Source organism: Cherax quadricarinatus, chromosome 98 (assembly GCF_038502225.1).
Source record: "Cherax quadricarinatus isolate ZL_2023a chromosome 98, ASM3850222v1, whole genome shotgun sequence".
Lineage (NCBI taxonomy): Eukaryota > Metazoa > Arthropoda > Malacostraca > Decapoda > Parastacidae > Cherax > Cherax quadricarinatus.
The window spans coordinates 4828951-4841741 of NC_091389.1; the positions used below are offsets into that span (position 1 = coordinate 4828951).

Here is a 12791-nt window from a genome sequence, read left to right on the forward strand (position 1 = left end):
TATATCTTCCCAGCTTATATCGGTTAGGACTTGGTTTACTTGGTCCCACTTTATGTTTTTGTTATTGAAGTTGAATTTGGTGAATGCTCCCTTGTGACTAATCTCATTATGTCGGTCTGGGGCTCCGCTCATACATGACTGAACCTCAATTATGTTGTGATCTGAGTATATTGTTTTTGATATGGTGATATTTCTTATCAGATCATCATTGTTAGTGAAGATGAGGTCTAGTGTATTCTCCAGTCTAGTAGGCTCTATTATTTGCTGGTTTAAATTGAATTTTGTGCAGAGATTTAAAAGCTCGCGTGAGTGTGAGTTTTCATCAGAGCTGCCTCCTGGTGTTATTACTGCAACAATATTATTTGCTATATTCCTCCATTTTAGGTGCCTTAAGTTGAAATCCCCCAGGAGCAAGATGTTGGGTGCAGGAGCTGGAAGGTTTTCCAGACAGTGGTCAATTTTTAACAGCTGTTCCTGGAATTGCTGGGATGTTGCATCCGGAGGCTTGTAGACTATCACAATGACTAGGTTTTGGTTCTCGACCTTTACTGCTAAAACTTCCACTACATCATTTGAGGCATTTAGCAGTTCTGTGCAAACAAGTGACTCTGCAATGTACAGGTCAACCCCCCCCCCCCCTTTTGCCTGTTCACTCTGTCACATCTGTATAGGTTGTAACCTGGGATCCATATTTCGTTGTCCAAATGATCCTTTATGTGGGTCTCAGTGAAAGCCGCGAACATTGCCTTTGCCTCTGCAAGCAGTCCACGGATGAAAGGTATTTTGTTGTTTGTTGCTGGCTTTAGACCCTGTATATTTGCAAAGAAGAATGTTATCGGACTGGTGGTATTGTTGGTACTGGGGGGGGATTTTTTTCCGGCATTAGTATCTGTATCTGTTGGTTTGGAGTGGAGGCCATCGACTGTGGTTCCACTCCGGGAATGACTGGATTTGGTGTACGATTTCTGCCATTTCCTGTCAGTTTTTTTTCCTTCCTGGCACTAAAAAACCTCTCCCTCTTGAGTGGCTGTGGCTACCCAGGTTTTCCCATGGCCTGGATATTTTGTATCTTTTTGTCCCCTTTAGATGGTATGCCTGGCAATTTAAGTTATAGCACAGTCTTTCCTGTACTGAAGAGGTACACATTTCAGGGTGAAAAAGCTTACAGGAAGGGAGTTTGCATTTTCCTGTTGTCATATGGGCATGGCATTTCCTAGGGTGGTCATAGTTGCACGTCCCATCTGTTTTTCCAGATTTCCCATGCCAGCAGATACCGAGTGCATAGTATGTGCACAGGCTTGGTTTCCGTTTGCCTTGGGTTTCTGTGACTGTATTCCCTGTTGGTGCATGTTTCCCTGTCTTACTTCTATCCTCCCTAACACCAACAATGGAGCTCCCACCAGTTGTTTTTGGTAATATATCCTCACTATTGCTAGTGGAGTCCTCTTGTTTGCTATTTCCTGCGGTATTTCTAGTTTGCAATATTGGTTTTATCTTATCTTTGACTACACTTGTTTCCCTACTATGGCTCCTGTCCCCTATGAGGTCATTTATATGTATTCCTTCCTGTGTATAATTCCCGACTACCTGGACAAAATCTCCAGCTTCACCATTACTGTCTCCCAGGACAGCATCTCCAGCTTCCCCATTACTGTCTCCCAGGACAGCATCTCCAGCTTCACCATTACTGTCTCCCAGGACAGCACCTCCAGTTTCACCATTTTTTATTATTATTACAATCAAGGGGGAAGCGCTAAACCCGGAGGATTATACAGCGCCTGGGGGGGGATGTGGAAGGCATTCAGGCTTAATTTGGGGAACTGGAGCACAGATCCAATTCCCTAAATCAAGAGCCCCTCACCAACATCAAGGAACCTTCCTTGAGGGGAGTTTCACCATTACTGTCTCCCAGGACAGCACCTCCAGCTTCCCCATTACTGTCTCCCAGGACAGCACTATCAGCCCCCCATTTACTGACTACCAGGACATCATCTCCAGCCTTACAGTTTCTGACTACATGGCCAGTATCAAGGGCAGTACCATTCAGCCCGGACTTTTTATGTTCCCATCTGTTGTAGAAAGCTTCCAGGTTTTCTATGAAAGCAGCTTTGATGTTGACCTCTTTTAATACCCTTGTGATTTTAGTCCACAGATTTATCTCATTTGGGCATACCCAAAAACACTTCCCTGTTTTAATACTGCTTGTAGTTGATTAAAGGGTTGTGGAAATTTTGATGTTGAATGCCTGCTTACTGGTGTTACGAAATATGTGTTTGGAAATCTCTGGATGTCTTGCCCCATATATTGGTTGCAGTCATTGCAAAGGATTATGTATACCCCTGCAGAGGATTGAACCATGTCCTGTCTATTACTGGTGGTGGCCTTGCCAGTGGTGGATGTGGAGGTATATACTTGGAATGAGGTACTGGAAAAGATGTTGGAAAGTATTTGCCAACAAAGTTGTTAGAGAGGTTTATGTATCTCTTCTCTACAGTATCTTGTCAGTGAATGGTATAGTGTGGGACATAGTTATGTATCTTTCAGAGTATCCTGTTTTAGATATTTTCTTTGTTATGTGTTGGATATGGATGTTGAATTTCAAGTTGCTGTCAAAGTGCAGACACAGGAATTTTCCTTCGTTATATTTAACAATAAAGATGTTGTTAAGAATAATGTTTAGTTAGACCTCACTTGCTCTACTCCCAAACATAATGTAAAAGGTTTTGTCTATATTCACTGTAAGTTTGTTGACAGTTATGCTATTTTGCGAGCTCTTCATTAATAATAGTATTGAGTGAGGCTAGATTAGGGTGGGAGATGATAAAAGTAGTGTCATCAGCAAAGAGAATAAGCGTAAGTTGTTGTTACGTGTTGGAAGGTTGTTGATGTATAAAAGGAAAAAGAGAGGGCCAAGAATGCTTCCCTGTGGTACACCAGTGTCCAGGGGTCTTGTTGAGGAGGTTATGTCCTTGATAGAAACATTCTGCTTTCTTTTAGTAAAGTCTGCCCTGATATAGGAAAGTGCTTGGCCTCTTACACTGCAGTGATCAAGCTTGAGGAGTAGGATGCTGTGGTCTGCTGTATCAAAAGCTGTATCAAGAGTCCAAGCGGGTATTTGTTTTTTCAAGTGCTGTGTAAATTTGGTCTAGCATTTTTATTATTGATTTTGTTTTTCCTGAAGCCAAACTGGCAGGGGTTGAGGATGCTTTGTGTATGAGTTTCTCGAAGATTTTGGAAAGTAAAGGCAAGTTTGATACTGTCCTATACAGTGGACCCCCGCCTTACGATATTATTTCATTCCAGAAGTATGTTCAGGTGCCATTACTGAACGAATTTGTTCCCATAAGGAATATTGTGAATTAGATTAGTTCGTTTCAGACCCCCGAAAATACACGTACAAACGCACTTACATAAATACACTTACATAATTGGTCGCATTGAGAGCTGATCGTAAGGCAGGGGTCCACTGTAATTGTTTACATCTGTTGGGTCACCACCTTTGTGTATTGGTGTAATCCTTGCCTTGGTGGGAAGCGGCCGATGTGTTAATAAACAAAGAAAAACAACAGAAATAGGCTGAATGATTGATTCTGAGGAGTATACCAATGAGGATTTGGTCTGAGAAGTGGCAGATGAAGTTCAGTGTGGGCAAGTGTAAAGTCTTAGTCCTTGGGAATGAAAATAACCCTCGAAGTTATAAACTAGGTAAAGAGCTGGCATGGGAAATCTGGAAAAACAGATGGGACATGCAACTATGACCACCCTAGAAAATGCCATGCCCATATGACAACAGGAAAATGCAAACTCCCTTCCTGTAAGCTTTTTCACCCTGAAATGTGTACCTCTTCAGTACAGGAAAGACTGTGCTATAACTTAAATTGCCAGGCATACCATCTAAAGGGGACAAAAAGATACAAAACATCCAGGCCATGGGAAAACCTGGGTAGCCACAGCCACTCAAGAGGGAGAGGTTTTTTAGTGCCAGGAAGGAAAAAAAATTGGCAGGAAATGGCAGAAATCGTACACCAAATCCAGTCATTCCTGGAGTGGAACCACAGTCGATGGCATCCACTCCAAACCAACAGATACAGATACTAATGCCGGAAAAAAAATCCCCCCCCAGTACCAACAATACCACCAGTCCGATAACATTCTTCTTTGCAAATATACAGGGTCTAAAGCCACCAACAAACAACAAAATACCTTTCATCCGTGGACTGCTTGCAGAGGCAAAGGCAATGTTCGCGGCTTTCACTGAGACCCACATAAAGGATCATTTGGACACCGAAATATGGATCCCAGGTTACAACCTATACAGATGTGACAGAGTGAACAGGCAAAAGGGGGGGGGTTGGCCTGTACATTGCAGAGTCACTTGTTTGCACAGAACTGCTTAATGCCTCAAATGACGTAGTGGAAGTTTTAGCAGTAAAGGTCGAGAACCAAAACCTAGTCATTGTGGTAGTCTACAAGCCTCCGGATGCAACATCCCAGCAATTCCAGGAACAGCTATTAAAAATTGACCACTGTCTGGAAAAATCTTCCAGCTCCTGCACCCAACATCTTGCTCCTGGGGGATTTCAACTTAAGGCACCTAAAATGGAGGAATATAGCAAATAATATTGTTGCAGTAATAACACCAGGAGGCAGCTCTGATGAAAACTCACACTCACACGAGCTTTTAAATCTCTGCACAAAATTCAATTTAAACCAGCAAATAATAGAGCCTACTAGACTGGAGAATACACTAGACCTCATCTTCACTAACAATGATGATCTGATAAGAAATGTCACCATATCAAAAACAATATACTCAGATCACAACATAATTGAGGTTCAGACATGTATGCGTGGAGCCCCAGACCGACAAAATGAGACTAGTCACGAGGGAGCATTCACCAAATTCAACTTCAATAACAAAAACATAAAGTGGGACCAAGTAAACCAAGTCCTAACCGATATAAGCTGGGAAGATATACTAAGCAACACAGACCCCAACTTATGCCTAGAACAGATTAACTCGGTGGCACTCGATGTATGCACAAGGCTTATTCCTCTAAGAAAAAGGAGGAGTAGATGTAAAATAGAAAGAGACAGGCGCTCCCTTTACAGGTGACGGAAAAGAATAACAGAGCGGCTAAAAGAGGTCAATATATCTGAAATGCGTAGGGAGACACTGGTCAGAGAAATAGCAAGCATCGAACTTAAGCTAAAAGAATCCTTTAGGAGTCAGGAATCGCGGGAAGAACTAAAAGCTATAAATGAAATCGAAAGAAACCCAAAGTATTTCTTCTCCTATGCCAAATCAAAATCGAGAACAACGTCCAGTATTGGGCCCCTACTTAAACAAGATGGGTCCTACACAGATGACAGCAAGGAAATGAGTGAGCTACTCAAGTCCCAATATGACTCAGTTTTTAGCAAGCCGCTAACCAGACTGAGAGTCGAAGATCAAAATGAATTTTTTATGAGAGAGCCACAAAATTTGATTAACACAAGCCTATCCGATGTTATCCTGACGCCAAATGACTTCGAACAGGCGATAAATGACATGCCCATGCACTGTGCCCCAGGGCCAGACTCATGGAACTCTGTGTTCATCAAGAACTGCAAGAAGCCCCTATCACGAGCCTTTTCCATCCTATGGAGAGGGAGCATGGACACGGGGGTCGTCCCTCAGTTACTAAAAACAACAGACATAGCCCCACTCCACAAAGGGGGCAGTAAAGCAACAGCAAAGAACTACAGACCAATAGCACTAACATCCCATATCATAAAAATCTTTGAAAGGGTCCTAAGAAGCAAGATCACCACCCATCTAGAAACCCATCAGTTACACAACCCAGGGCAACATGGGTTTAGAACAGGTCGCTCCTGTCTGTCTCAACTACTGGATCACTACGACAAGGTCCTAAATGCACTAGAAGACAAAAAGAATGCAGATGTAATATATACAGACTTTGCAAAAGCCTTCGACAAGTGTGACCATGCCGTAATAGCGCACAAAATGCGCGCTAAAGGAATAACAGGAAAAGTCGGTCGATGGATCTATAATTTCCTCACTAACAGAACACAGAGAGTAGTCGTCAACAGAGTAAAGTCCGAGGCAGCTACGGTGAAAAGCTCTGTTCCACAAGGCACAGTACTAGCTCCCATCTTGTTCCTCATCCTCATATCCGACATAGACAAGGATGTCAGCCACAGCACCGTGTCTTCCTTTGCGGATGACACCCGAATCTGCATGACAGTGTCTTTCATTGCAGACACTGCAAGGCTCCAGGTGGACATCAACCAAATCTTTCAGTGGGCTGCAGAAAACAATATGAAGTTCAACGATGAGAAATTTCAATTACTCAGATATGGTAAACATGAGGAAATTAAATCTTCATCAGAGTACAAAACAAATTCTGGCCACAAAATAGAGCGAAACACCAATGTCAAAGACCTGGGAGTGATTATGTCGGAGGATCTCACCTTCAAGGACCATAACATTGTATCAATCGCATCTGCTAGAAAAATGACAGGATGGATAATAGAACCTTCAAAACTAGGGAGGCCAAGCCCATGATGACACTCTTCAGGTCACTTGTTCTATCTAGGCTGGAATATTGCTGCACTCTAACAGCACCTTTCAAGGCAGGTGAAATTGCCGACCTAGAAAATGTACAGAGAACTTTCACGGCGCGCATAACGGAGATAAAACACCTCAATTACTGGGAGCGCTTGAGGTTTCTAAACCTATATTCCCTGGAACGCAGGAGGGAGAGATACATGATTATATACACCTGGAAAATCCTAGAGGGACTAGTACCGAACTTGCACACGAAAATCACTCACAATTAAGCAAAAGACTTGGCAGACGATGCACCATCCCCCCAATGAAAAGCAGGGGTGTCACTAGCACGTTAAGAGACCATACAATAAGTGTCAGGGGCCCGAGACTGTTCAACTGCCTCCCAGCACACATAAGGGGGATTACCAACAGACCCCTGGCAGTCTTCAAGCTGGCACTGGACAAGCACCTAAAGTCAGTTCCTGATCAGCCGGGCTGTGGCTCGTACGTTGGTTTGCGTGCAGCCAGCAGCAACAGCCTGGTTGATCAGGCGCTGATCCACCAGGAGGCCTGGTCACAGACCGGGCCGCGGGGGCGTTGACCCCCGAAACTCTCTCTCTCTCCAGGTAAACACACTGTGGAAAGGACTTGGGAAACACGATAAGGAGAAACCTAAAGCCAAGACAGCAGTGCCTAAGTGTGCACAATAAGGTGCACACTTAGTGCCCACACTTAGTTCCTCTTTTTTTAACCCTTTCACTGTTGGTGCTGTATAGATACGTCTTACGAGCCAGTGTTGGTGATGTATAAATACCCCAAAATTCTAGCAGCTTCAAATCTAGCAGGAGAAAGCTGGTAGGCTTACATGTGAGAGAATAGGTCTGCATGGTCAGCGTGCACAGTATAAAAAAAATTCTGCAGCACTCGGTGCATAATGAGAAAAAAAAACTCCGACCATGTTTTTGTATTAAAACACTGGCTTTGAGGTGTATTTTCGTATGGTACTTATGGTTGCATTCTCGTTTTCTTGGTCATGTTTGATAAAATGGAAGATATATCACAGAAATAGAGATGATTTTGATTGGTTTCATGATGAAAAGTATCTTGAAATTGAGCTCAAAGTAGTGGAAATGTTCGATTTTTTGGCGATGTTCAAGAGTAAACAAATGATGTCGCCATCCAATATGTGTCCAACTGGCCATTCTGATATGCAGTCACAAGTGGGTTGACATTATTTATACAATTATATAATAATGCAGTAATCTGCATTACAGTAAATCTTATGTTTTTTGTGTGAATAAAAATTCAAAATGGAAAGCAAGAGTAATATAAGAGGGACCTGGAGATGTAACTAATGATACGAGAAAATTTTATTTTAGTGCCAGGAATGTCTGTCTTGTTTATTCGGGACCCTATTTTGAAATTGGCATCTTTTGAAATATGCATGAAATTAGCCAAATTGCCAATTTCTGACCACTTTATTGGGTAGTTGAAATCAGTAAATGGGCAGTTTCTTGTACTCAATCGATAGAACAACTGGAGTTCTAAAGAAGTAACTATGAGTTTGGTAGACTGAAACAATTAAATTGGCCAAAAATAAGACTCAAAGTGAGCGAAATTGCCGATCCGTATATATCGCCAAGGCTGCTAACTTTGCAAGAGTGTAATTCCATAAGTTTTCCATCAAATTTCATACTTTTTGTGTCATTACCATTGGGAAAAAAATCTCTCATTTCATAAGAATTTTTTTTTTTTTTTTTTTTTTTTTAAATCCTTTGACACTGAGAGTGAGTTCAGGATCAGGGGTCTCGACAGTGAAAGGGTTAATATGTGCACAGAGAGTGTCAAGACCCATTCTATACTGCATAGGTCTATCAGGCCTCTGATGTCAGATTTGAACACAGGAAAAATTGTGCATTAATCAACATCTGGAGCATGAGCAGTAACACATCGATCAACATCTGGAGCACGAGCAGTAACACATCGATCAACATCTGGAGCACGAGCAGTAACACATCGATCAACATCTGGAGCACGAGCAGTAACGCATTGATCAACATCTGGAGTGCGAGCAGTAATACATCGATCAACATCTGGAGCACGAGCAGTAACGCATTGATCAACATCTGGAGTGCGAGCAGTAATGCATTGATCAACGGTTTGACAGTCAGACGGTTAAATGACTTGATGGTCCACAATATCCCTTGTCCACCCTTCTGAGTAAAGGCAATGTTCAGTGATAATTTACTCAATAATAATCACATGTAGAGACATGACTAGAATTAAGCCTAATTACAAAAATTATATGTATTAACAAAGTCTTCATTGTTTGTAGGTTGTACAGTGGTAATTGCATCCAGGAAAGAAGATAGATTGAGAGAGGCAGTTCAAGAACTTTGTCCAAATGGAAGTCAACTTCGTGCCAAAGTTTGCAACATCAGGAAAGAAGATCAAGTTAAGTAAGTACTGAACTTAAAATTATTTTTAAATTAGTAATTACTATAGGTTGGTATACAGTAGACAATTATACATGTATTACACGGGTTTATTTGACACATTTTGGTTATTACACTTTTGAAAAAGTGTGGCATAATATTATACAACACATCATAAAATTAACTTAACATGGTTCAGTTTGTGAGACGGGGGGAAAAAATTTGAAGCATTGGCCGTGGGATATTTCCTTAGCTCAGGCCACCGCCTTGCTGTCGGTGAGACCACTATCTCCAGAGGAAGACATACCACCATCCCCTGCTACCCCCATCCCAGCCTTCCATTCAAACTATTCTAGGAACTAATTGTGTTTTGATATTTTAATTGCCATGTCTTGTGTCTGCGTATAAGTACGTGATCGACCCTGGCTGTTAAGACGTGCATGTACATGACCGACCCTCAAAGGGTTACTCTTGAACATCAGCAAAAACCAAATATTTCTGCTATTTTGAGTTCAATTTCAAGGTACTTTTCATCATGAAACCAATCAAAATCATCTCTATTTCTGTAATACGTCTTCCATTCTATCAAATGAGACCAAGAAAATGAGAATATAACCATAAATACCATTCAGATATACAGTGGACCCCCGCATAACGATTACCTCCGAATGCGACCAATTATGTAAGTGTATTTATGTAAGTGCGTTTGTACGTGTATGTTTGGAGGTCTGAAATGGACTAATCTACTTCACAATATTCCTTATGGGAACAAATTCGGTCAGTACTGGCACCTGAACATACTTCTGGAGTGAAAAAATATCGTTAACCAGGGGTCCACTGTACTCCTCAAAGCTGGCATTTTAAGCTGAAAACATGGTCAGTTTTTTCTCATACACTGTGCTTCAGGATTTTTTTTGTACTGTGTACACTGACCCTTTCTCTCAGATGTAGGTCATCGTAAGCTTCTCTCTGTTATGTGCGGGTTATTTGTGTTTAGGTCAACTAGCTTTCTCCCACTAGATTTGAAGCCACTAGAGTTTTGGCATAATACTATGGCACCAACACTGACTTGCAAGCCATAATACTATGGCACCTTCAGTGAAAGAGTTAATACAGTGGACCCCCGCTTAACGATCACCTCCAAATGCGACCAATTATGTAAGTATATTTATGTAAGTGCGTTTGTACGTGTATGTTTGGGGGGTCTGAAATGGACTAATCTACTTCACAATATTCCTTATGGGAAAAAATTCGGTCAGTACTGGCACCTGAACATACTACTGGAATTAAAAAAGTTGGTTAACCGGGGGTCCACTGTATTTGCATTGTTATCATGTTTAAGTTTACGAACTCTGTATAGTAGGTTCTGCCACCTTCTAGTTACACTCATTTACATACACATAACACTTCTGCATGATGGAATAATTTATTAGGTCAGTGGAATAGAATATCAACATAACACTTTGCTTTTGACCCGGTCTGCCTAGCAGTTGGTCCGTCCTCATTGATATGGCTAGTTTCAGTGTTAAACTGCATCTCATCATTTATTAGCTAAAGTGCTTTGTTGGTGCAGTTGTCCTGGTTTATATCTGCTGGTAAGCTAAGGCTCTTTTAAATTACAGAATCTTGGAGCTTATCTTGTTCAATCAGGTCCCTTTGATACTGGAGGCATGCACTTCAGTGGGAGTCCATGTTTAACCTCCAGTCTTGTGCAGCCTTTGACAGTTTGGTGTTAAGGGCTACAGTTTGCAGGTTTAAGTGTTACTTGGTTGTTTATGTTAACCCTTAAACTGTCCAAATGTAAATCTACGTTTTTCACTGTCAGTGCTCTGAATATTTTGAAAAAAAAATAAAAATTAATTAAAGATGGCAATTTTCTGTGTGTAATAAGACCAAAAAAAAAAATTAGGGTCAGTACTTACCAACATATAAGACTGCAAAGTTGGCACTGGATGCTCACCTGATGGCAACATGGAGTCCTGCTGCTCGTAGATGTTGCCGATATACATATATACATATATACAAAGTATTTATAGGTCCCAGCAATGTTTTAGACACGCTGAAGTATATATGAAACTCCTTGAAGCATGGTGTATTATTACTATAAGACGAGTGTCACTCCACCCCCGACAGTGCAGCAGTAGAGTGACTCTTGATTGTGCACTGCTCCAGGGAACCCTGGCTTTATTTGTTTTCAGTGTTACATACAAACATGTCTGTCTGTCTGTCTAGCTCTGCTTATCTGTCTTTCTGTCTGCCTGTGCGTGTCTGTGCAGGTCGAACCGAAACGTCATCGTAAGCTACTCTCTTCTATGTGCGGGTTATTTGTGTAACTAAGGCAACATATGCACTTCCTGCTCCATGGGATATTGTAATAAAGTTGGTAGAATTACCGACAATATGTAAAGTAAAAGGACACAAGTGCAACTAATGTGACATTTATTGTGGCAATGTTTCGTAATGGCTTGATAAAGCTCCTGGAGAGCGAAACGTTGCCACAATAAAATGTCACATTAGTTGCACTTGTGTCCTTTTACTTTCCATGAGATATTACCCCATTCAAAACTACCATCCCTCCATTTCCTCCAAAAAACTTTTTAAATCACAACCAAAGCTTTGCTGTGAAGCCAAACAGGATGCCATAAGCTGCACTGATAACTTAGTCACTATACACACACTTTCACAAATTATTTACGACGATGGTTCTGTTCACCAGTCCACTGGTGCAGCTGGTAGTGCTGCTGTTGTCATACAGAGTGATGGCTCTCATAAAGAATTTAGAACATGCATAATAACTGGGTCTCTACCCTCCAAAAAACTGTTTGCTATACTACTTGCACTCAAATGCATCCATGTATTGAAGGATGACACTTTAACCCGTAAACGGTCCAAGCAGATCTACGTTCACATGTGTAGCGCTACAAAAGTAGATCTATGTTTTTTTTTTACATATTTTCAAATATAACAAAAAAAAAAGTAGATCAGAGTTGTTTTACACGTTTTCAAGTGTAAAAAAAAAAAGATGATCTACTTTTTTTACGTACTATCAAATGTTGAGAAAATGTATACACCTACCACCCGACTTACAACCGAGTTCGGTTCCGAGAAACTGGTCATAAGCCAAAATGGACGCAAGTCGAACTTTACTACTGAATATCAACACCCAGGGAAGTACTACCGTCCTGCCAGATGACTGTGAAACAGAAACCTGTAACTGTTTTGCATGATGGTGGGATTGCTGGTTTCTTTTTCTGTCTCATAAACATGCTAGATAACAGGGATATCTTGCTACTCCTACTTACACTTTGGTCACACTTCACAGACACGCACATGCATATATATATATACATACATCTAGGTTTTTCTCCTTTTTCTAAATAGCTTTTGTTCTTTATTTCTTCTATTGTCCATGGGGAAGTGGAAAAGAATCTTTCCTCCGTAAGCCATGCGTGTCGTATGAGGCGACTAAAATGCCAGGAGCAATGGGCTAGTAAATCCTTCTCCTGTAGACATTTACTAAAAAAGAGAAGAAGAAAAACTTTGTAAAACTGGGATGCTTGAATGTGCGTGGATGTAGTGCGGATGACAAGAAACAGATGATTGCTGATGTTATGAATGAAAAGAAGTTGGATGTTCTGGCCCTAAGCGAAACAAAGCTGAAGGGGGTAGGGGAGTTTCGGTGGGGGGAAATAAATGGAATTAAATCTGGAGTATCTGAGAAAGTTAGAGCAAAGGAAGGGGTAGCAGTAATGTTGAAGGATCAGTTATGGAAGGAGAAAAGAGAATATGAATGTGTAAATTCA

General features: G+C 41.3%; 1 protein-coding gene across 9 annotated transcripts in view; it reads left to right on the forward strand.

The window, feature by feature from the left end:
- Window positions 1-12791, forward strand: part of LOC128702549 (peroxisomal trans-2-enoyl-CoA reductase) — a 135419-nt gene that overhangs the window by 65806 nt on the left and 56822 nt on the right. For all 9 annotated transcript variants that reach the window (XM_070105255.1, XM_070105261.1, XM_070105253.1 and 6 more), the window contains one exon: window positions 8889-9012. In XM_070105255.1, coding sequence (XP_069961356.1) covers window positions 8889-9012 — 124 coding nt within the window. The remainder of the gene's footprint in view (window positions 1-8888; window positions 9013-12791) is intronic.